At 40.1% G+C, this 25,223-nt stretch overlaps 1 protein-coding gene across 3 annotated transcripts in view; it reads left to right on the forward strand.

Annotated features, from left to right (window-relative positions):
* The first annotated feature begins 2,112 nt into the window (after nt 1–2,112).
* Nucleotides 2,113–25,223, forward strand: part of PDE5A (phosphodiesterase 5A) — a 124,197-nt gene continuing 101,086 nt past the window's right edge. The window contains exons 1-2 of one of the 3 annotated variants that reach the window (XM_075998317.1): nt 2,113–2,256; nt 21,898–22,486. In XM_075998317.1, coding sequence (XP_075854432.1) covers nt 2,138–2,256; nt 21,898–22,486 — 708 coding nt within the window. In that variant the 5' untranslated portion in view covers nt 2,113–2,137. Of the gene's footprint in view, nt 2,257–2,645; nt 2,727–2,976; nt 3,315–21,897; nt 22,487–25,223 lie in introns of those variants that run through there. The other 2 variants (XM_075998319.1, XM_075998318.1) reach the window with 2 other exon arrangements.

Below are 25,223 nucleotides of genomic sequence, written 5' to 3' on the forward strand. Positions count from 1 at the left end.
TAGAATTGAGTTATATTCCATTGTAAACATATACCAAATTTTAATAATCCAGTCATGAATTGACAGGCACTTGGGTTGTTTCCATGCCCTTATAATAGTAAATTGTGCTGTCATAAACGTTCGGGTGCAGATGTCTTTATAATAGAATGTCTTATGCTCTTTTGGGTTGATGCCTAATAATGCTATTGCTGGGTCGAATGGTATTTCTATTTTTACCTGTTTGAAGTATCTCCAAATTCTTTTCCACAAAGGTTGCACTAATTTGCAGTCCCATCAGCAGTGTAAGAGTGTTCCTGTCTCTCCACATCCTCGCCAGCATTTGTTGTTTTGGGATTTCTTGATACAGGCCATTCTCACTGGGGTTGGGTGATATCTCATTGTGGTTTTGATTTGCATTTGTCTAATGATTAGAGATGTTGAGCAATTTTTTATATGCTTGCAGGCCATTATTCTGTCTTCTTTGGAAAAGTTTCTGTTCGTTTCCATTGCCTATTTCTTGATGGGGTTGATTTTTTCTTGTTAATTTTTTTTTTTTTTTTTTTTTTTTTGAGACAGAGTCTCACTTTGTTGTCCAGGCTAGAGTGAGTGCCGTGGCGTCAGCCTAGCTCACAGCAACCTCAAACTCCTGGGCTCGAGTGATCCTTCTGCCTCAGCCTCCCGAGTAGCTGGGACTACAGGCATGCGCCACCATGCCCAGCTAATTTTTTATATATATATCAGTTGGCCAATTAATTTCTTTCTATTTATAGTAGAGACGGGGTCTCGCTCTTGCTCAGGCTGGTTTTGAACTCCTGACCTTGAGGCGCCCGCCTCGGCCTCCCAAGAGCTAGGATTACAGGCGTGAGCCACAGCGCCCGGCCTTTGTTAATTCTTTTGAGTTCTAGATAGATTCTTGTTATCAGACCTTTATCAGAAATGTAGAGAGCAAATCTTTTCTCCCATTCTGTAGGATGTCTATTTGCTCTAATGACAAGACCAAAGTTTGCAAGAAGTGTGAGTGAGCCCTTTTTAACAAACACTCTTTTTCGAGGGTTCAATATAAATGACTTAATTTAAAATTGGCTCCCTGCTTGCTCTAGACCAGGCGTCCTCAAACTACCACCTGCGGGCCACATGTGGCCTGCCAAGGACATTTATCTGGCCTGAGTGTTTTTGTCACCACTGCCTGTCCTGCTTAGCAGCCGACTGGTCCTGGGCCCACAGTGCACATGTGTGGAATGTGCACCTCACTCTCCAAGGGCCCTCCAACGGTCTGAGGGACAGTGAACTGGCCCCCTGTTTTAAAAAGTTTGAGGACCCCTGTGTCTACACTGCACCTGGGTATTGCTGGTGCTCTCAATTTATACAGAGATGTCCTTGTTTTCTCACTTCACCCACAGAGCACCTGTGATTATTTCAGTTTGCCTTTTTCTTTTCCTAGAAAGTCTTTTCCCAGTTGTGAAAAGAGGTAGTTTGACGCAATGGTTAGAGGCACTTAATTTATAACCGTCATTGTTGTTATTAAATTAAGCACGGGCGTGGTTTTGTTTGTTGGAAGTTACCCACCTACACCCGCACATCCGTCTGGAGGCATGCGCCCCGCGGTCCCCACCCGGGCGCGGTCCGTGGCTGGAGCCCTGTAAGCCACTCTGGGCTCCAAGGACGCGGTCCCCGCGCCTCGGGACCGAGTGTGGGCCGGGAAACGGGGACGCCCACTGCACCCCAGGGAGCTAGGACGGGCGCCCAGGATGGCACCGTCTCTCACTGTCGGGCACCGGGATGGGTCCCCGCACCGTGACCCTGCCCTTCCCGGGGACGCAGCGAACACGCCCGGCGCCCTCGGCGCGCTTCCCGGAGCCGGTCGGCACGCAGCGCACCCCAGCGGCCGCGCGGCTCCTCCCGGCCGCGGCTTCCGGAGAGCTCGCCGGTCGCGGTCGCCACGGCCGCCACAGCCCCGGAGCCCGCGAGAGCGCGGGCGGCTGCGCGCGGCTCCGCCCGCCACACCTGGGGCGGCGAGGCCGGGAGGGCGGGGCGGCGCTGGCCCCGCGCCCCGCGAGCGCGGCCGGGGAGCGCGAGGGGGCGTGCGCGGGGCCGTCCCGCACGAGGAGGGCGCGGCGGCGGCGAGCGGCGCCCGCGGGGCAGCGACGCGCGGGCCACCATGGAGCGCGCCGGCCCCGGCCCCGGGCGGCGGCAGCAGCGGGACCGCGACTCGGTGGAAGCGTGGCTGGACGACCACTGGGACTTCACCTTCTCCTACTTCGTGAGGAAAGCCACCAGGTAAGGAGAGGACCCGCGGGAGACCGGCGGGGCGCGGAGCGTGGCCCGGGGCTGACCTCTGCCCCCGCTGAGTTTCCCCTTCGTCCCCGCCGAGCCGGCCCGTCGCCAGGCCCCGGCTTTGGGTAGGTCCCCGGCGCTTCCCCCGGCGGCGAGCGCCCCTCGAAGCGAGCACGGCCGGGAAACTCGGGCGTCGGCGTCCGCCCGAGTTGCTCACAAGTTCCAGCGCGCCCCACCCGGGTCCCGCGAGCGGCGTCCTCCTCACGCTCCTCGCTCCCGGCCCCTCGAGCGGCTCTCTGCCCTCCCGGCGCCCCGACCCGCCGCAGACCCCGCGGGGACCGAGCCGCGCCCGCCGCTCCGGAAGCTCCTTTCCCAGTCAGCGGCGGCGGCGGCGGCTCCGCTCCTCCCCCGGCCCCTCGCGGGCCCGGCGGGGCGGGGAGCCCGCGGCGGCGACTGGCCGGAACGCTCCCAACGTGAGTGCGCCCGCTTTGTTCCCGCCAGCCCTCGGCTGTCGGCGCGCTCCTGTCACCCGCTTTCCGCCGGGGCTGCCCCGCCGCGGGGAGGGCTCCGCGGGGTTGCGGGGACCCCCGCGGCCGCTCTTCCCGCGCGGGGGGCGGGCGGCGGCGCGTGGGAAACGCTCGCGGGAGAGCGGGCGGGCGTCGGGGCGGGGGCGGGGGTGGAGCGGAGGGCGCGCGGCGGGCGGGTCCCCAGAAGCCCGGAGAGTTGGCGGGAAGCCGGGCGCGGGCAGGACTCGGGTGACACCGGGACACACCCTCCGAGAGGGGACCCGGGCTCGCGGCCGTCGGGCGGTCGCTGACGCGCGGGGCGGCGATGGTGGCGGAGCCGGCCTGGGCTCTGCCGGGCGCTCCCCGCCAGGGGGCGGCGCGGCGCGGGGCGAGCGGGCGGCGGCGGCCGGGGCCATAGGGGAGCGGGCGCCGCGTCCCGGCCTCGCCCCACCTGGCGCGTCGCGGCCTGCGTGCGGCCTCCCGGAGTCCGGCGACGGCGGAGCGCGGACTCGAACTTCCCGCGTTGGCTATGTTGCCCTTTGGGGACAAAACAAGGTACTCCCTCCAGCATCCCCTGGCTTCGGTCGCGGGCGGGGGGCGCTGGGGACCGGTCTGGGTGGCGGCGCCCGGTCACAGCAGCGGGGTGATGCCTCCTTATAAATGGACTGTTTGGCTTTTTTTGTCTTTTCTTTATTCTTTCAGGTCTGTTACCTTGGGGTCTTAGGTTAGGCCCTTTTTAATCCAGTTTCTTTCTAAGGAACCTTCAGAGTTGGTCTTGATTTAATCCCTTTCGGGGTTTTTGGACAGATGAGGCTCAGGGACAAATCTTGTCTCCCCTGTTTAATTACCCAGCCCTCCTTTTTAAGTCCTCTTCCCCGCTTTCGCTTTCTTCCTTCAGAATCCTAAAGCAGGGGCGCCAGAGGGTGGCCCTGGAAGTGGTTTCTTTTTAAGCAGCACTTTTCTGCGAGGTGAGGGTGAGGCACTAAGGCTGTCTAGGTCTAGAATTATCAGTTGCTGGGGGCCCACGGTTTTCAGGGGTCACCTGCAACTCCAAGGCCATCCGCCCGCCCTGCGTTTCCAAGCACTCTTGCACATTCCCACCGCTGCGCTCATGGAATTACGGAACATAGGATGGGGAGGTGGCCAGAGAGCTAGGCTGATTGTTTAAGTGTGTGTTGGGGATGTCCTTTAGGCAGGTTATTAACAGTTTAAAGAAAAAAGTTATTTGTCCAGTAAATCAGCATAAATATTCTTTTGTTCTCCCTCTTTCCTTTAAAGACATAAATTTGGGATGGTTTGTTGATAGTTTTTGAGCATTCATCGATGAGAACAGTTCATTTTCAGAGTGCCAAAACTTAGAAAAATGTAGCAACATTTGATTGGAAAAAACATTGAAAGAGTTAAGTTACCTTTTTTTCCCATTACTTTTTCTCTCGAGTAGCATAGGATTAGAATCCTAGTTTTCAAAATTGCCCTGTTCGTGAAATTGAGATCATCTGAGATTCCAAAAGACTTAAATTTTTTTTTTTTTTGGTTAGGGTTTTAAAATTATAGTTGATGTTGGCAACAGGCAGAACACTTTCTGTAATATATATTTGTGCCTATGTATATTTTTAGGAGAAGAGTTTATGTCTAGTTTAAGTTGGAAAGTGAAAGTGTAAAATATTTAAGAGTAGTGCAGGCCCTCAATTTTAGGAGTTACAAAGTGCTGAGAGTTGTCATTGTAAAGAATGTAATCTAATTACTTGGTGTAGCCAGAAGTCCTTTTTCATGAGACAGTCTTCCAGCTTGGCTTTATATTTGGTGGCATTAATTGGAGACTTAAGAATAAGAGATTGGACGTTAGTTGATTATAAAAATGCCAAATTACTAATCTCAGTGTAGTTCACGTTATTATGGTAAAAATTTACTGCATACATTTTAGCTTTGCAGCTAAGAATTTTTCTTTTTAAACTGGAAGCCTGCATCATTACTTTGCTTTTTCCCTTTTGTTACACTTTTTAGGTGTGAAATAAAATCATGTGATTCAAGAAACCCACAAAACAAAATAGTTCTGTAGAGACATGTAGCGTGTTTTAAGATTTGAAATGAATTTATTTTCACTCAGGTTGACCATCTGCATCAGTAACCAAAGCTTGCTGATGGAACTATTTCTATATTATTTGTCATTTGACATTTATGCATGTGTCTCTATCTTAGTCCCAGACCGAATGATCTGCACTCAATGGTAGTCATTGAACATAATGAAGTTTCTGGCATTCCTTAATTTTCAGACACCTGGGAATTTTGGTTGCCCTTAAAGCAGTTATGCTGCTATGTCATACCGTTTCCTGTAACTGTCTTCAACTACAAAGCTAAGCACTTTATTAAAAACTATAGCTTGTAGCATAGAAATAGATGCTTTTTAGTTATCACAACCTGTTTGTGTGCATTCTTGTCAATTAAACAATTCATAACATAATCTATTGTCATAAAAATTAATATGAGACTAGTAAACTACGCCTGGAAAATTCCCACTCACACAACTGTAGATGATTTGCAGAACTACAGGCCGGAGGTACTGTGTTAATTCAGGGCTTTAATGTGCATGCATTTACAAATGAAGCCTTCCTGGTGCTAATGCCACTTAACAGCTGTTGTTATTCTTGACAGCATATTCGAATAAAGTTACCTTTATTATACCTTTCATTAATTACTAATCAACTCTGTGAACTGTGGGTGATGTTTTAGGTCATTTAGCGTTGTAGGGGTGTCATGATTGACTTTTTATTGCTTTGTTTTGTACCAGGCAAAAGCTTGAGAATATTTGGCATATACTGGAAAAAGGCGATATTAAGTGAGGACAAGTTTTTATGACAGCTTGGATCAAAGTCCAGAAACAGAAGTTTTACAGTTGGATGTAGCTTTCTGTGATAGACTTTTTATTGGACAGTACAAAGCTGTGCTGAATTAATTGAGGTTCCAGGTCCTGTGTTTGGGATTCTTTCTTTTTTCTTTATAATTCTTTTCTCATTTCTAAAAGCCGTAGCATGTTTATTTGCAGGGTATTTACATTAAAACCAGATTATGGATTTAAAATAAAATATTACGATCCCATTTTTAAATATTCTTCTTTCCATAATCGTATAGGAATGTAAACTTTTTCACAGTTTTCAGACAAATGATTTGTTGAGCATATTCTGTTAGGTAGTTGCTAGTGTTGAAGAAATAAAACCCTCTGTGCATTGACCCTGTCTAACATTGAGAATATTTGTAATATTTTTATGAGGGTAATTTCTGGTGCAATAATAACCTTTTCCCCTTGTACTGTTCATAATCAGGGTCCATATAGTCATCTCTAAACTGCCTTTTAGTGCCCCTGAAGTACTCTTATGGATTGAATTCTTCCTGCCTGGAAGAATCTGAGGGAGGCCCTGAAAATGATGTTACTCATTGTTCTTCTGTCTCTGGTTTGTTCAAAGTTTCAAATTCAGGCCCATTTTAGGGCCTAAACTACATGATCATGATTCCTAATAAATGTGGTAGCATTAATGCAATGGCAACTAGTATAGATGGATATCTTGAAATAAATTGATTTGCTGAGTATAACACAAACTTAAGTAGGCTTGTTTTAAAATTCAGTAAATTTTTTTTGAGCTTATGATCTGAACTGTAGAAATTGCCAGTATTTTCATGAGATCATGTTCTTAACACCTCAAGATTAGGAACTCTTAATATTTTGATTGTGCTATATCACAAAATTTCCTTTCTAATTCTGCCTAAATAAATGATTTGACTCTGGTCTCAAATGTCATTTCTTTTAAAATATTTGAAACTCTTTTCAAGTTGTGTAGGTAAAGTTTGTACCTTCACCCTTACCTGATCAGGCACCCCTTTGTCTAGATTTGAAAACATGAATTAACTTAGAACTTTGCTTGAATTGCTTGGAAGATTTCTTCTGTAATTGAAAAAAGACTAAACAGAGTTGTGTGGTATTTATTAGTTTATCCCCCAAACAGTTCTCAACCTAATAATCTATTAATCCTATAACTGCTGTGTTGAGTTACTTTTATTCTTTGTTCCCCAAGCTGATTGTAGGATACAAACCTCTTGGTAGGATAAGCTTTTGGTAGAGACTGTAGGACAATTAAATAAATCAGTGAGTTGATTGATAGTGAAGGGTTGAAAAATGACTAATTTCTGAATTTAGGATGCAAACTAGCTACTGACTTTGCAGGACTTCCTGTGAAATTAGTTTAGCTGTGCAGATGTAGATTCAGTTGACCAGTGCTTTAGCTGATGGATGTGGCTTGGAAATTTCTGTTATATCATGTTTTCAGGCAAAAGTGCCTGTGAGCTACATACCTAGGAATAAAAATTGAAGAAAATCTTTCCACATGAGTCATTCATTTGATATTTAGCTCTGTAATCTTATTTACTGACTTGATTATTATCATTTTATTTTGAATTATTTTTGTTTTTACAATATAAGTATTTTATTCATTTTCTCTGAATGGTAGAAATTTATATTTATTGTCAACCAATTGTTTACAGCAGGTAAAGCAAACTGAGTGTTAGGTTATAAGAATCATTTTGGTAAAATATTCCAAACCTTGTTTTAAAGCCTTGAAAGATAGATTTTCCCCCCCTGGCTTTTGGTTTGTAGTGAACATGCCTTGAAGGTCTTATGTGCAGTTGTTATCTTCTTTATTCTTCAGGAGAGAGGGGATCCCCCCCCCATTCTGAATTGTAAGATTAACTTGTTGCAAATTATCTTCTCTGAATAATTTTATTACACCTAAACTTGGGAGAGAAAAGATCCCCATTTCATAGTTTACCTGTAGTGATAATTATAAAAAATAAGAATCGTCTTTTCTACTCTCTGTTGAATGCCTTTGCTGGAGATGTAAGAAGAGAGAAGATCCTAATCTTCTGAGCTGATGAAATAATTGAAACACAGACACACACATACACATGGTCATTGAGCTTTAGAGTTATAGGGGATCATATAATCCAGTTTCTCAAACTTAAGTAATGGTACCTCTTAAAAAAAAGGTGATCTCATTGATCTCCAGTATATTAGAAAGCTTTTGGTTGCAAGTGACAGAAACCCAACTTGAACCATACAGAATTGACTCATATAACAAAAGTGCCTGGGGATTGGTTTAGCTGTGAATTCAGCTGATCAAATACTCTTTCCAAGGTTCTGTGTGTGTCTGTCTCTACTATGTCTCTAATCTGTCTGTCTGCCTGCTACCCCTTCCTGCACACATCCATCTGTCTATCCATGTTCCCATCTGTCCATCGATCTATCTTTTGGCCCTGTGCTGTGTTGGCTTTATTTTCCTGCATGCTATCTTCATGTGCTGGCAGTTTCTTCCTGGTAAGTATATGTGGATCTTAAACTTCTGATATTTTCCCAAATTACTCTGGCCTTACGTGGGTCACGTGGCTACTCTGGACCAATCGTTGTATCCAGCAGAGCAGGGTTGTCTGATTACTTTGTTGGAGCCAATATCGCATAATATGATATGTCATTGGGGAAGGAAAATTCTCAAAAGAAAGTGATGTGGGCAGACCCAGAGGTTCCAGATATCTACCATACCTAGTGATGACTTCTTTTATTTTAATGTTAAACATGGAATTCTTAAAAGTAGAATAAATAAAAGTAGATGTAATTTCATCGTAGTTACAACATTTATGCAACTGTAATGCCAGAATACATTTTAAGTTAATAATGAACAAAATGATAAAACCAGAGCCAAATGCAAATTGACAGCATTTATTAAATCACCCTTGCAAAGTAAATACGGCCCTAACTGCAGGTGAGGTTGGCTGGCCTTTGCGACAGTTACCCTGTGGTGACTCACTTCTGCTGGGTCTCTTTGAACCGTCGTGAAACCCTTATTCCTATAGCACAGCATACCAGCTTTAAGTTTTTACTTGATTAAAAAAGCATATTTGCATCTTAAATTTACCTCTTTTATTTTCTCATTAACACAAATATAAACCTGAGAGCTAAAATTGCAGGGCCATACTTGGTGATAAGTCATTCCTGTAATTTAAAGCATATGTCTTTCACCTTTTTTTTGTTTTAAGTATGATCAGTGTGAAAACAAAAAATTAAAACATTTTCATAGAAAATGTACAGATCTCCAAAACATACTTGTTTTGAATTCTTCTCAGACCTTCTAATGAGAAACACCGATCTAGTTCAGTCTCTGCCATGTCCAAACTGCAAAGCAAATCAATTTACATATTTACCACATAGATTCAGTTATTGTGTTTTCTTTCAGATGTAGTAGGTTTTTCTTTAAGCAACATCTTTCATACCATGGAATTGTGAATGCATGGAAAATTACTAAACATTATGTCCCTTCCAACTCTCAGTCAAATTTGAATGTAAAACCATATGAAGCCATTCTGCATTTTATTTATATTTGGTCCCAGTAAGCTTCTCAGATGTTTTCATAGCTGGAGAAAGCTTGCACATACTAAATAACTTTAGGCAGAGCATGTATTTCCTTACCATGCCAGCCCTAAGTGAGCTACTCACTATAACATCAGAGTAGAGATTACTGGAGGATATTACTTGGAGGTGCTTCAGGTTTTCTATTTTGTTTAATACTTTATTATAGTCTGTTAATCTTTTATTCATCTAAACCAGTGCTTCTCCAAAAGAGGACGTTGGCGTTCGGTGGGGCCCTGCTATTTTATTGTGAGAGGCTGTCCAGCGCCCTGCAGGACATTCAACATTCCTGGACTTGAGACACTAAATGCCAGGACCACCCTCATTTGTGACATTTCCGAATGTCCCTCAAGGACTGGCACCACTACTTGGTTAGTAGCCACTCTTCTGAGCCCTTTAAAATTTACTTCTAGTTATGGTAGTTAAGGGCCCTACTGAGGACAGACTTCAACCCCGAACAACCCTTTCTAAGAGAATAACTTTACATACATTATTTACTCTCTCTGTAAAATGGAGGTAATAGCATTTTCCTCATAGGGTTTTAAGAAAATGAAAGGAAATAATGCCTTTCTTTTTTTTTTTGTATGATTTTCATTTTACCTTGAGAATCATCAGCATCTTAAATATAATCACACACTTTGATAGCCATTCCCCTATTCTGGTAGATGGGAATTAAATGAACAAGAGATAGTGATTTTATAGGCTGTAAGTGTCTCTTTCATTTTCCTAGATGAATTTTTATTAATGGTTTGAACAGAACCTTTTGTGGGATTGTGGAAGGTACTGGCAAGGGAATTGTGATGGGAACCTATACCCCCCCAAATTTTGTTCCCAGCTTTGCTGCTAACTAACTTTGTGGCTGGCACACGTTCATAACGCCCAGATTTAAGATGGGAAGTGAGAAGGAGTGAGGAGTCAAGGCTGAGAGATTCATAAATGAGCTTAAAAATCTCTTGAAGCTCTAACAGTTCTTGATTTCTTACCAGGAGAGCAGAGTATCAACTTCTCAGATTGAATAGTTTCGTTCTTTTAAGTACTTTTCCAAATTTGAGTAGCAGATCCAGGTCAAATTATGCAAATAATATAACTAAAACTGTATAAAATAAGGATCCAAGAGCAGGAAAAATATCCAACATTATTTTTTCATGAATTATTTTTGTATTTTTCCTACAGATGTTTTTGACAGATTTTTATACAAGTTATCAACCATCCTTTCCAGTCAGAATATTTAATACACTCCTTGTAATTCTGGTATGACATTTTAATAATCGACTTACAAACATTAAAATTCATTCTTACAAATTTCCTCCAAAAGTTACTGGTTAAGGAACTTGCTCTGTGGCCATCCTTGAGGCCAAAGGGTGAATCAGCCTACTTTTAGAATTTCCCCAAGTAAGCTCCCTTGGATAAGAACTAAAACAGCGAATTTTAATCCCCAAATTGCCTATAGCAGAGTGTCAAAGCATTGTTTTATCCAGTATTAAAACTGTGTTCTAGTTTAGAATTAGGGTTATTATTGAATATTGCTATGATTTTCATCATAGGTAATTATTGTATGTTTTCTAACATTTGTTGTCAAACAGTTTTAGTTTTGATTTGGGAAAAAATAGTCCCTAAATCTATAACTTATTTTTGGAAAATTAATTTATAAGCAGTAAGGGATAGACAGGTTATATTCTTGCATTTATTTTTCTCACTTAAATGTTTAGCTCCTAGTCCTATCGTAGAATTCAGAAGATTATATCATATGTAAGTGTAGTTATTGATCTGGAGAGTCCATGATTTTTAGTTTCAATTTGAAAAAATACTAACATTAAAACAACTCTTTTTTTTTTTTTTTCCTGTTGGAACATTAGTGCTTTTAAATTGGGGGCTTAAAAAGAACCAATAGCTACTTGTTGCATGTAAGTTCATTGAATAAATTCTCTTTAAGGAAAAACAAAAAAATCCTTTTTTAAAATACACTCCATTTAATGTTCAATTAACATAAAACCAATAACTGTCATGTATGAAACACTGTGCAAGACTTTGGCTATCATTTACATGTGTCATTTCTTCTAGTTGTCTTAACCATATGAAGTAAATACCATGGTCTCTGTTACAGAGAGTAAATGATGTCCCTAAGGTCATATTCTTAGAAAGGTGGGTCTGGGGTGGAACCCTAAGTCTGCTCACCTAGGGTCCTCAACCACCAGGCTCTGCTGAATGAAGTTCAGTGTCAGTATTAACGGAAGCAAAGCAAAGGCTCATAGCATTAATGTCATGAGGATTCTAACTCAGGAAGAGGTTAAAGTGTCTCCCAGGGCCTCTTTATGTTCGAGCACATTACTTAATGATGTGCCTAGAGACTTTGCCCAAGTGAGTTTAGTTTCCATGTATAATTTTAGAGTATAAAAATTGGGAAATCTCAAATGACATTTTAAAATAGAGTGGCTGAAAATGTAGGTACTAGGCCATTACAATTATATTTTTAGTTTTAGAACACAAATACCCTAAGTACAGTATATTTTCAAAGAATTTTTATCCTTTGATACATTATTTTAGGCAAGAGTGCAAAACATATTAAACTAGTTGCTCTAAAAGTAGGTTTCATCTTATTATATTTTTAACTCATGAAGGTTATTATGTTTATATCAAAATTTTATTTTGCCTTGTAAATTTTTCTTCTCCTTTCCTTACTTTTCTAGAAGCCAAGAAATAGTCTATAAACCCTAGACAAAATATTTTAATTATTTTTCCACTTCAAGACATCTGGAATATTGAATGTTTTTTTAAGGCATTTCTGTCTTTTCAAAATTCATTTTGTAAGATGAGTGAGCCGTTCCACTTTAGTAGAAAGTAAAATTATTGCTGCATGAGCCCCTTGTTGGCACAGGTGTTTGTCTTTGTGTGTGCAAGTTTGTGTGTGTGTGTGCGCGCGCGCGCGTGCGCGCCCTTTTTGCTAATCATATTGAAATGCAGTGTGAGAGCTTCCGTCCCTCTGTCCTGCCAAGAAGTTTTGCATGTTCTGTTTAATACTTCTAGATAGTAGTCATTTGCAAAAAGCTGTGACTTGTCTAGATTAGTGGAGAATTTCTAAAACACAAACCTATAGGTTGTAGCTTTCTTTCCTGTGATAGGATTATAAAAATCTTGAGTGAAAATGAGAAATTGCAAAGGGGGGTAGTTTTGATTTTTCCCAGATTATATGTTATACATGACCTTTCATTTTTTAATGAATAATAAATAATTACTAATAAATTTATAAAATTTTTAGAGAATATGAAGTATACCCAACATGCAAAACTATTTAAATATCCTATTTAAATATCCATAAAAAGGTATGACAGTACTAGTTTGCCACTATTTAATTTATCATTAAGTTAATTGAATGTCATTTTAAGAATGCTACACTTTTTGTGTACTTTAAAAATAACGAGTACATAGAACATGTATGTAGATGAAATATATAGCATTTTATTTCTGCCATGTGTGTCATTTTGGTAAAATAGACTCTTCGTTAAAACCATTGTGAAAATTGATGACAATTCACCACTTAGCTTCCTGCCCCCAGAATTCCTTTGATTTTTTTTTTTTTTTTTGTCACTCACAAATGAATTTATTCATTCCACTGTATTACTAAAAACTCAAAATGTGTGACACTGGAAATGTCAACCTTAGCGGTTTCCTACAGCAGCTGCTGGAACCAGGTGACTGCGTGAACTCAGTAGTTTTGCTGTGCTCCAACTGCACTGTGACGTCATCTTGAGGGATGCAGTGCTGTGAAAGCTATGGAGAAGCTTCGTGAAATTAAAATGTGTGAAGTGCTATTCTTAATGACACTGATATTTGTATATTAAGTCGTTATTACATGAGCAGTTTGAGCTGTGGGAGTCTTCCCTGAAGTAGCATCTTAGGACAATCAGCTTCTGATTGGATTCGTTGTTTAAAAATATTTGAAATTTAAGATTGAAGTCACATTGATGACAAGGACTCATGGTGAGTTTTTGGCAACTTCCATTTGTTTTTATTTCATACCATCTAGGAATCTTTTGGGTTCTTTGTTTGCTTGGTGTGGGAAAGGGCATATCAGCCATAAGCATCACCTGTGGGCTGTATCAGTGTGAATTCACAGGTGATATTCTGGTGTCACCTGCAAGGAATGACGCCCATCACTGACTTTAGTATCCTCCAGTGTTTCTCCACTTTTCTTAAGACATATTGTTAAAAGTTTAAAAACAAAACCAAATTTACCCATTTTAAAAGGGGTGTATAATACAACTCACTTATGAGGTCAGAAATTTTTTGTATAATAAGGTAAGGTAGGAAAAATAAGGGGCTGGAAGGTAATGAAACAGATTTTGGTGGGGAGATGGGAAGATTTGAATGGGATGTTAAACATTAGGAACTTGTCACCAGTGAGATTTCTTGGCATCAGTTTTCATTGCATTTGCCTTGGCCGTGGCTTTCTTTCAAGTGTCAAGGGCCTGTTGTCTTTCATTAACAGCCTTGTAAAAGTTAAATCAACTGCAAGACTTCAAGAGGGCCGCTGTGCTTTCTGATTGCTCCCAGGTTTGCAAGGCAGCTGGCGAAGACATGCTTCCACGTGAGAGTGGAGAGGCTAAATTATTAGTGCTCGTGGCAAAGGGTACGGATGCCTTAGGGGAACTTGTTTCTGTTTTGTTCTTTTTGCTCAGACGGCTGTGATATAATTTAAACTCTTCTTCTTCTTCCTCCTCCTCCCACCCTCCCTCCTCCCCCCATCCCACCCTCCCTTCTCCTCCCCCTCCCTCCCTTCTCCTCCTCCCCCTTCCCTCCTCCTTCCCCATCCCACCTCCTCTTGCCTTCTTCTTCCTTCTCCTTTTCCTTCTTCAACTTAGAGGGATTCTGTAAAGAATGGTCTTCTGAAGAAAGTATCTGCTTTGGCCAAAGATTTTGAGTGTTGATGGTGCATGTCGCTAAACTATATGTAAATCCTGTTAGGCCTCCTCTGCCTGTGGGCTTGCACCACCAGGAACACAATCTTTCATCCTTATCTTTTTCTCTTGGCTGAACTTTAGGAGGAAATGAATAGCCCTTGTTCCTTACCCCTGCTCTTCATCTCGCTGGCATGAGTACTGAGGGTGTAGGAGATAGCAAAACCTTACATGTACAGAAGGGATTTTGAAGTGCTTCCACATGGGTTTTCTAATTTGACTCATACATCAACCCTGTGCAGTGAGAAAAGGAGTCAAGAGGTTTGTCCCCTATTTAAAAATGGGGAAGTTGAGGCAAAAGAGGCTGAACTGACTGACCCAAGGGACCACCTCTTGGCCTATTGCTAATGTAAGCTATTGTGGGGTCTTAATAGGCTTTTAAGACAACAGATAATTTTTACCACTGAAGAACTTGAACTCTGGAGAAGTTGTATTGGTTAGGCATCACATCTGAGTCGTGTTGTAGCTGGAACTGGAATCATCTCCTGACTGCTAGTTTGATATTCTTGCCTTTATACTCTGCTAAAGACAGTACCATGCATTTCTTAAAGAGGTCAGAGCCTGTGGTGTTTTCCCTGTTTGATTGAGGATAAGATTGAAACTTAGAGGAAGAAAATGGCTTAGCGCTGGTCACATATCCCATTAATAACAAATGCTAAGATTAGAATCCAGGATTGATGGCTGAAAACTCAGCCTCTCGATGCTTTGTAATCCTAAGAAATTTTAGCAATTAGTAAATGTCCCTTTTATAAGTAGATTGAAGTTTGTTTTGTCCCTGTAAAATATATGGGGTGGTGGCCAGGCACGGTGGCTCACGCCTGTAATCCTAGCACTCTGGGAGGCCAAGGCGGGTGGATTGCTCGAGGTCAGGAGTTCAAAACCAGCCTGAGCAAGAGCGAGACCCCGTCTCTACTATAAATAGAAAGAAATTAATTGGCCAACTAATACATATAGAAAAAATTAGCCGGGCATGGCGGTGCATGCCTGTAGTCCCACCTCCTCGGGAGGCTGAGGCAGGAGGATTGCATGAGCCCAGGAGTTTGAGGTTGCTGTGAGCTAGGCTGATGCCATGGCACTCACTCTAGCCTGGGCAACAAAGTGAGACTCTGTCTCAAAAAAAAAAAAAAAAAAAAATATATATATATATATATATATATGTGTGTGTGTGTGTAGTGGTTTTGAGAGCAAAATAAAAGTACTTGATTTAAGGAAGAATTTTATTCTCTAGTTTTACCACAGATTATTACTCTGAGAGCTTTAAAAGATTCAATTATCATATACCAGATCACAGTGTGGGTGGTAGTCCTTTGTATGCTTTCAATGATAAAATTGGTGATTTGATAAGATTGAACTTAGATTTGATAAGTAGAACTCATTAGTATGCTACATAGAACCTATCTTTTCTTTGTTGTCTATCCACGAGTAATTTCAGTTAAGAAAAAGAACATAGAATGATTAGAGTAGCCATATAAAATACAGGTCACCTGGTTACATTTGTATACTGCTTATGCTAAAAAATTATTCATTGTTTATCTGAAACTCAGTTCTAGCTGGGTATCTTGTATTTTTACTTGCAGAATCCAGCAACCTTAATAATGATTCTCAAACACATTTATCATATGTTCTTTTCAGTGCATTGCTATCCTTTTATGATCTGAAGTAAAGGATTAAGTTAGAGAATGTGTTATTGTAAGTGATCGTATTCTCTCTGCCTTCTCTGCTTGAATTTGACTTTGACTTTCAGATTCAACTAGATGTGCTGGAGTGCCTTCTTCATGGCAAGCATTGATGCTCTGGGAATGTTTATATTCTTATTATCCAGTATACCTAGAATAGGAGACCTGAAATTGATTCCTGGTTTTGCCACCAAGTGGTAGAATAGCTTTGGTTCAGCCATTTAATTTAGCTTCATATTTTAGAAAGTAGAATTGTTAATGCCTGCCTCACCAGGTTTAAATAAAATGATGTGTGTTTTTTTTCCGGTATCATTAATGTGCATATTTTCCAAAATCCTCTATAATCAGGAAAGAGAAGAGAAAATAGAGATCCAACCTAGGCCATAGATGTGATTTGCCTGATTAGAGCTACTACCCAGATTTCGTGAATCTTATCTGCTGCTTTTTATCCTTCTTTTGGACATGTTCACAGTCATCTTTTCCATCTTTATATACATTTATACTAGCTTCATATGGCTGCAAAATCCAGTATGTTTATAACTTCATTTCTGAACACAATATACACTTAAAGTTTGAGAGAAGAGGTCACTTAATTTGTCTAGGGTTGCTCCTTATTCTTACCCTGATCTCCAAGGTAGTGCCTTATGGGAATCTTTGCCATATAGGAATAATTAATTCCAGAAAAAAAGACACTTAAAGTGAATCCTATCAAAATGGAAAAAAATCAGTGAAAAGGTTTTGTTTGGAACTTTCGCTTGCAAAATAGAACCACAGGCTATGAAAATTAATTTATCTTTGATCTAATAAGATTTAGATTATAATGAAAGCTATATTCTTAGAATAAATGGTTAATTTTTTGACAGAACTATAAACCACAAACAATATCTTCACTTCATGTTTGGCTTTTGCAGCAGGGTTATAGGAGAATATTTTTTCTCCCAAAATCCTTTTCTGAAATAATATTTAAGGCTTCATCAGTTTTTCCAAGGAGCTTTCTTAATCCAGAATGTAATTATTTGAATATAGTTCTGTTTTCGAGTATCTGTTATGTCATTATCCTTGTTGATTGTTTCTTCAGTTGTTAGCTGACCTTTAATTAGGCATAACTCTGGTTAGTGGCTTTGTGTAATATTAGAAGATGTCTCCAACATCACTTTTATCTACTTCTAGAAAATCTGTATCGTCTTGGTCCTTTCTAACCAGTGTACCAAACATCTTAGTCTGGATAATTTATAAACAATAGAAATTTTTTGCTCACAGTTCCAGATGCTGGGAAGTCCAAAAACAAAGCACTGACAGATGCGGTGTCTGGTGAGAGCCTGTTCCTTTAAACGGTGCCTTTTCTGTGTCTTCAAAGGGCAGAAAGGCAAAAAGAGTTATTAACAAGCTCCCTTAGGCCTCTTCTAAGGGCACAAATTCTATTTATGGGGGCAGAGCCCTTCCAAAGGCCCCACTTCTCGAATGCCCCACCTCTTAATACCATCACTTTGAGGGGTAGATTTCAACCTATGAAATCTAGAGGGCAGGGGTACATATATTCAGACCATAGCATGTATCTTGTATAAGAATTTAATTTCAATTTGCAGGTGATCTGTATTTGCATAAAGTCTGGAGTATTAAAAAATCAATGGGAGATTTTAATCTTAAGAAGAAAGGTCTACTTCATATAGCCACATAGGTAATGCACTGCAAAACTTCAAGGATGGCTGAAGGGAGAGATGATTTAATTTTATTTGTGATTGGTTCATAAGTGATTTTGATGTTATAATAACACAAATCTTCGTATGTAAGCGTGTAATTACAGGGACTCCAATAATTAATAATGTGGTCAGGAGAATTCCCTTCTCCACTACTGCTGGCTAATACAAATTGTTTATTGAATGACTAAATATACTAGATCTGCTTTTCCTATGTCTTTTGATACTGAGTTAATCTCTCCAAGAAAATATCTAGAAAGAAGACATTTATGAGACAAATACGGCAATCTAAAATACATGACAAAAAATTTTTAATTACTCTGCCTATGACATATGCTGTACTAGGCACTGCAGGGCATATGGGAATAAATTAGCCATAGTCAGTTATGAGGCTTACCTCCAAGGGAGGATGAACATTAATAGCTAAAACACAAGTTTGATTTTCTGTAACAAATGTACGTGTGCTTAGATATTCAAAAGACTGTTGTGCCTTTTGATGCTTTAGGTGCTTTCGCTTATTCATTCATTTACTTCATTCAGGAAATATTTGTTGATGACCTGCCACTGTATGCGATAGGCATAGATCTAAGTACAGGAGATGGGTCAGTGGACAAGACAGACAAGTAACTCCCAGGCAATTTACATCTAGTCCAGAGGAGATACACAATATACCAACAGATTGATAAACAAGAAAAATAGGAGATGGTGATAATCCAGATAGTATAGGGTGAGAACATGATGTGTCAGGGCCACTTTAGGTGGAGTGATCAGGGAAGGCCTGTCCAGCTGGGCACGTGGAAACTGATCTGACACGTGCAGGTGGGGGCAGGGGTCAGTCAGAACTTGGCAGAAGGCCAGCATAGGGGAGAGGACCTTGTGTTGTAGTGCTGTAAGAGTTCAGGTTTTATTCTCGGTCACTGAGAAGCCAAGTAGAGTAGTTAAGATATTAAGATGTACTTTGTTAAAAGATTACTGTGTGGGGAATGGATTGAAAGGGGGCAGAGAGACCAGTCAAGTGAGAGATGGCAGGGTTTGGACCAGGATGGTAGTAATGGAGATGGAAACGAACAGATGGGGATGTAGGATTTTGAAGTGAAGTTGACACGACTTGGCTGCTCAGCCGAATGTGAGAGTCAAAGGAAACAAATTTGGAGTAACTCCTAGATGTTTGGTTTGAGTAACTGGTGATGGTACTATTTATTGAGATGAGGAAAACTGGCAGGGATTGAGATCGGGGCAAGGTGAGGGGTAGGGCGTTAGGAATTCTGTTTTCAGCATTTTAAGTTGTCAATTTAGAGATCCACATGGAGTTGCCATGTTTTTCATTAAAAAATATAAAAGTTTTTCATTAAAAAATATAAAAGGAGATATCCATTTTCTATTGAGAAGATAAGAAATATGTTGGTAAGAAATAAGACTAAGATAAGTCTTAGATATGTAGCTGAAATAGTTAAAATGCCTATTTTTGTATTAATTTAATAATTGAGTTACATGTACATATTTAAAATCACATCAGATATGTTAATTTAGACATACTACTTTTTTCGTATCTTACAGTTTACAAAATAATTTTATTCAAAACCTTCCTATAAGTTTTTGACAGCTTCACATACATTTTTAACATCAGTGTCTTTGGCACTACTAATGCAATTTTGGGGGTTACATAAGCATTTCCCGGAGTGTGTTACGTTCATTTCTAAGTTTTTGAGATACAGAATTACTTGAATCAACGTGTGTTGTCCGTATTGGAAATTTTTTTCTAAGCCGCAACATGCATCTATAAAACATTAGGACAGTTTTTTATATTTTTTAAAAATGCAGGTAGTAAGCCAGGCACAATGGCTCACAGCTGTAATCCCAGCACTTCGGAAGCCCGAGGAGAAGGATTGTATGAGGCCAGGAATTCAAGACCAGCCTGGGCAACATAGTGAGACCCAATCTCTGCAAAAATTTTAAAGAAAAAAATAGCTGAGTATGGTGGCATGTGCCTTTAGTCCCAGTTACTTGGGAGGCAAAGGCAGGAGGATCACTTTTGAGCCCATGAGTCCAAGGCTGCAGCCACCTGTGATTGTGCCTCTGCACTCCAGCCTAGATGCAGAGTTAGCCCTGTCTCAGAAATAAACAGGTAAATAAATAAATGAGTAATCTGTGTAGGTGTATGTGCTTGTGATCTTTACGAAATACCTATCTACTACATTGCTTTTGTTCTTCTTAGTTTAAAATTGTAATACCTCTTTATTATAAAGTCAGTCAATTCATAAGACCAGTGAGGTTGCTTTTTTTTTTTAAATTACATATGGATTTTTTAAAATTTATTTTTTCATTGACAAAATTTTATACATTTATGGTGTACAACATGATGTTTTGGTATCATTGTATACACTGTAGAATGGCTAAATCAAGATAATTAACATATACAGTACCTTACATACATATCAGTTTTTTTGTGGTGAGAACAGTTAAAATCTACTCATTAGGTATTTTCAAGTATATTATTATTAACTGTAATCACAATATTGTACAATGAACCTCTTGAATTTATTTCTCCTAACTGAAATTTTATATCCTCTGACCATTACCTTTTAAAGAGATCTTTAAAAGATTTTTACAACTGCATCCAATGCATGAAATTATAAGGGAGGTAATATTTACCTTTCTATTTTGACCCATTCCATTCTAGACTGATACCATTTCACAGTAATATATATAACAAATAATACATCATTATTCAAAATAAAATAATTAGAACATCCCATAAATGAAAGACTTAGTAAAACCTCAGAAATGAGGCATCTTCTTTTCAAACTCTTTTGTATCTTTTTTCACTTAATAAATTGTGGAGATAATTCATATCAGTACATATAACCATTTTAATGTCTCCTTAGTGTTCCATTGTATAAACATGCCATAATGTATTTAGTCAGCTTTCTATTGGCGATAGTAGATTGCTTCTTAACTTTGGTATAGTAAACAATACTACAGTAAATACCCTTGTATTTCCTTTGCCAAATGTGTAAAATCTCTGGAACAAAGGATAGATGCATTTTAAAATGTGTTAGCTATTGCTTACTTGCCCTCCAAAGAGGTGATATCAATTTTTACTACAGCCAAAAAGATTGGAGAGTGACTATATCCCTACACTCTCAAAAAAGTGGTACATTGTCAAAATTTTTTATCTTGGTGGCTAGTTTGGTATAAAACAATCAATTACGTCATTGTAGACTGGAGATTGCATTGCTTGTATTATAGGCAAATTTTAAAAAATATGCTCAGTGCTATCAAGTTTTGTCTTTTGACAATAAATTTGAGTTTTGGACAAAGTTAAGTCTTATCAGAAGATGGATAATTAAGTTAGCTGTTACCCTAGGCTTTTTTGTTTTTTGTTTTATTCATTTCAAGAGGAGGGCTTAGTGAAAAACAAGATCTGATTTTTAGATAAAACTAGTATTCTTGTATGAATTATTGTCTCAGAAGTTCATCTAAAAAAAAGTTCCAAAAATGTGTAAAGTAATGGCACCATTCATTGGTATAAGAGTATAGCTTTCTAAGGGGAATTATTTGAACTAAATAATACTCATTTGGGGTATGTATGATCTGGGATGTTTATTTAAAAAAAAAAATCACCCACTGTGAAGGCATTAGCTCAAAGAGGTTTCTTTCAGAGGAAGGTACATTAAAAATATAAATAACTTCAGTTTCTTTTGGACTATATTTTTTAATTTAGGTAATTCCTACTTTTTAATTTTTTTCCTTTATACAAGGAGTGGATAATCTAGAAAAAGATAATTTTTATCATTATTGAATAAGCATTCTTGATAATATTTACAGAAGTCTGTAATCTTTCTACATACCAGATTAAATTTTTCTATTTTCTGTTTTCTCTTCTAAATCTTATCTATCCTTGCAATATAGATAGCACTGTGTAAAATTGTGCATACTAGCAAGTCAAATTTAGATAAATATTTGTTTTTAGTTTTCAAATATTTAACTTTAGAACAAGTTGTATGTTTAAAAGATCAGATTAACTTCCATATTTATGTTTTCTTTTGATTGTTAAATTTAGTGTCTTTTACTTTTTAATATAAACTAATTTTGAGAGAAGCAGACTTGATGCTTTGGTATATTGCAAATCAAATGAATTATATACGTAGAAGTCAGACTTTATTAAGATGATCATTGAAGCAATTGTCCTTTATAGTTTTTCAAAATAAAATTGTATCAAATAAACCATCTTGTTTTTATTTTCTATGACAAAGAAAATTATTATCTAATCAGTTTACTGTGAGAGGATTTTTAGCAGCTTTCAGGAGTAGCACCCTTGCTCCTTAAATATGTAACATGTTTGCATGTTCCCTTCTGCAGAGAAATGGTCAATGCATGGTTTGCTGAGAGAGTCCACAACATCCCTGTGTGCAAGGAAGGCATCAGAGGCCACACGGAGTCTTGCTCTTGTCCCTTGCAGCAGAGTCCTCGTGCAGAAAACAGTGCCCCTGGAACACCAGCCAGGAAAATCTCTGCCTCGGAATTTGACCGGCCTCTTAGACCCATTGTCGTCAAGGATTCTGAGGGAACTGTGAGCTTCCTCTCTGACTCAGAGAAGAAGGAACAGATGCCTCTAACCTCCCCACGGTTTGATAACGATGAAGGGGACCAGTGCTCAAGACTCTTGGAATTAGTGAAAGATATTTCCAGTCATTTGGATGTCACAGCCTTATGTCACAAAATCTTCTTGCACATCCACGGACTCATCTCCGCCGACCGCTATTCCCTGTTCCTCGTCTGCGAGGACAGCTCCAACGACAAGTTTCTCATCAGCCGCCTCTTTGATGTCGCTGAAGGTTCAACACTGGAAGAAGCTTCCAATAACTGTATCCGCCTAGAGTGGAACAAAGGCATCGTGGGACATGTGGCAGCGCTTGGTGAGCCCTTGAACATCAAAGATGCGTATGAGGTGAGCAGGGACGTGAGAGCAAGGGACTGTGAGAGATGGGAGGGGAGTGTGGCTGAGGTACTTCATAGCACTTTGACAGAACCATCACTACCTGCCTGCTCTGTGGTACTTTATGAAGACTCTGGCTAGCTTTGTGTAATTTGGAGGGTCATGGCTATTTTATCACCCCTGTATACCTGGTGCCTAAGTACAGTGTTTGGCATAGAGCCAGGTCTTAGTAAATATTGGTTGAATAAAAATAATAGCAGATGTCATAGGTAAATAGAAAGCAGATCATTATAGATGCCAAGGAGTATAGGGTAGGATTCAGAGAAGCAGGATAGATAGAATATGTGGTTCTAGAAAGATGGAAGATTTCTTTGAGGAAGTAATGCTTGATATGGACCCTGGAAATACATAGTATTTGAATACATTGAGATTTGTGCATGGTGAGATCCAAAGGTCGAGAGAAATTTGAAGAGGAGACAGGGATGTTGGACCATGGAAATGTGTGGGTAAATGGATAGACATTGAGCTGTGGGAGGCAGGCCTAGGAAATTACTGTGGTCTTGAACACCAGGCTGAAGAATATATATTTGGCTCAGAGCCATGAGGAGTCATTGAAGATGTTTTGAAAGGGGGACCAGTATGATCTAAACTGTGCTTTAGAAAGATGAATTTTAAAAAACCGAAATTTCTGGATTAAAAAAAAAAAAAGAAAGATGAATTTTACAGCAGTTATAAAAAGAATTAGAGGGAAAAGTACTAGAAGCTGGGAGGATGGAAATAGTCTTAGTATGAAGAAGTGAGGACCTGAGCAAGGACACTGGCCTTAAAGATCAAAAGGAGGGAATAGGCCAGGTGTGGTGGCTCACGCCTGTAATCCCAGTACTTTGAGAGGCCAAGGCAGGAGGATGGCTTAAGGCCAGGAGTTCGAGACCAGCCTGAGCATCGTGAGACTCTCTCTACAAAAGTTAAAAAATTATTTGAGCATGGTGGTGCACATATGTACTCCCAGCTACTCCAGAGGCTGAGCCAGGAGGATCGATTGAGCTCCAGGAGTTGGAGGCTGCAGTGAGCTATGATGATGTCGCTGCATTCCAGCCTGAGCAACAGAGCAAGACTGTCTCTAAAAAAAAAAAAAAAAAAAAAAAATAGGGAGTGGATTTGGATGATGAAGTAGAGTCTACTGAACTTGGCAGCTACAGGAGATGGAAGTGAAGGGAAAAGAGGAGTCAAGGATGCCTTAGGTTTTGAAGTTGGGTAAGGGAAGGATATGGTACTGCTGAGGAATACTGAGGGCTGGCATTTGGGATGTGATAGTTGGGCGAGGTTAAATCCGAAGATATTTTTTCAGAAGCCATTCTATATAAGCAACGTATTGAATTTTGATTTTCTGCGTAAGATTTACCGGTCTTCATAGAGCTATCTCTGGGACCTCCTTGAGCTCTGTAGTAACTTCACACTGTAGCGGATTCCAAGAGGGGTATTAAGGACACAGCTGAAGGACTGCTGCCAAATTTGCAGAATTCCCTTCCTGTCTTAGGTGACAGCTGACTTTCCACTTTTCAATGGCACTACAGTCCCAAGTACAGCAGCATCATAAATATTCTTCAGCTTTGCTGAGAAAGCCTTCATTTGTCTGCATGGCCCTAAGTCCAGAGAATTCTTCAGTCGCATACATTGTATTTAATCTGCTTACCATCTTTAAAGTTTTGACAGTGTATATTTTGTTTTGCACCTGATAATGATTTGATTCTTGTGCTGCTCTCTAAAACAGCCAGTGTCCTCAGTCTGCCTTGCTTCCAGGGTGCAGCCTCTTAGCCTGTTGCTGCTCCCCCCCGCCCCCCAGAACCCTTGGTCTGTGTTACAGTGGCCTGGCAGAAGTTGCTCGTGCCCCAAGAATTTCATTACAATGTCTGGGGGGCGGTCTGTGATCTAATTTACATTGGTTTTAGCAGTTGAAGTCAGTTGGCTGGTGGATAATTCATTACTAAGCCCCACCCATAGTTTGAATAATCATAATACTGTTGTCTCATAACCTTTTTTGAAAGGAGTCAGGATATGGAAATACATTCTAAGTTTTCTGTGTCCCACCTCTTTAAATGTGCATCTGTAAACATGACACTCTGTGGCAGTATTTCTTAAGTTTATATTTGACCACCAAGGTTGTATTGTCACAGTGGGAAACCAAGAGGTAGCTGTGAAGGGTAATAATACTCAGATAAATGCTAAGAATAAAAGAAGTCTTATAAGATCAAATTAATTGTAAGAAGTTATCAATATTTGATTCACTTTTAAAAACTTTGTCACCGAAAATGATATAAATTTGAAAACTCAATTATTATAATACTAATAAAATAACACATTCATCCATTTGAAATATAAGACAAGCTCCATAACTTAGACCAGCGATTCTCAATAAGACCACGAATCATAATGAAAGGGTTAGCTGGTGAACGCGTCAGCTCCTGCGTCAGCCCCATGCAGCTTTCTTGGATGTGGCACATTATAAATAATAAAGATATTAACACATCTATTAGTAAGAAGATAAAATATCAGCCCTTATAATAAGAAGGTATTACCTTAATAATAAGATATAATGATAACAACTATATAAATGTGTTTGGTGTTCTCCTTATATGTGGAAAGTAGGTGTTGTCTGATACCTGTGCTGGATTGCCTGGAACCCCTCTTCCGTGTCCTAGGGAAGTCTTGAGCCCTGCGAGATTTTCTGTGTTTTAAGGATTCACGTTGT

This window comes from Microcebus murinus, chromosome 27, assembly GCF_040939455.1.
Source record: "Microcebus murinus isolate Inina chromosome 27, M.murinus_Inina_mat1.0, whole genome shotgun sequence".
Taxonomy (NCBI): domain Eukaryota; kingdom Metazoa; phylum Chordata; class Mammalia; order Primates; family Cheirogaleidae; genus Microcebus; species Microcebus murinus.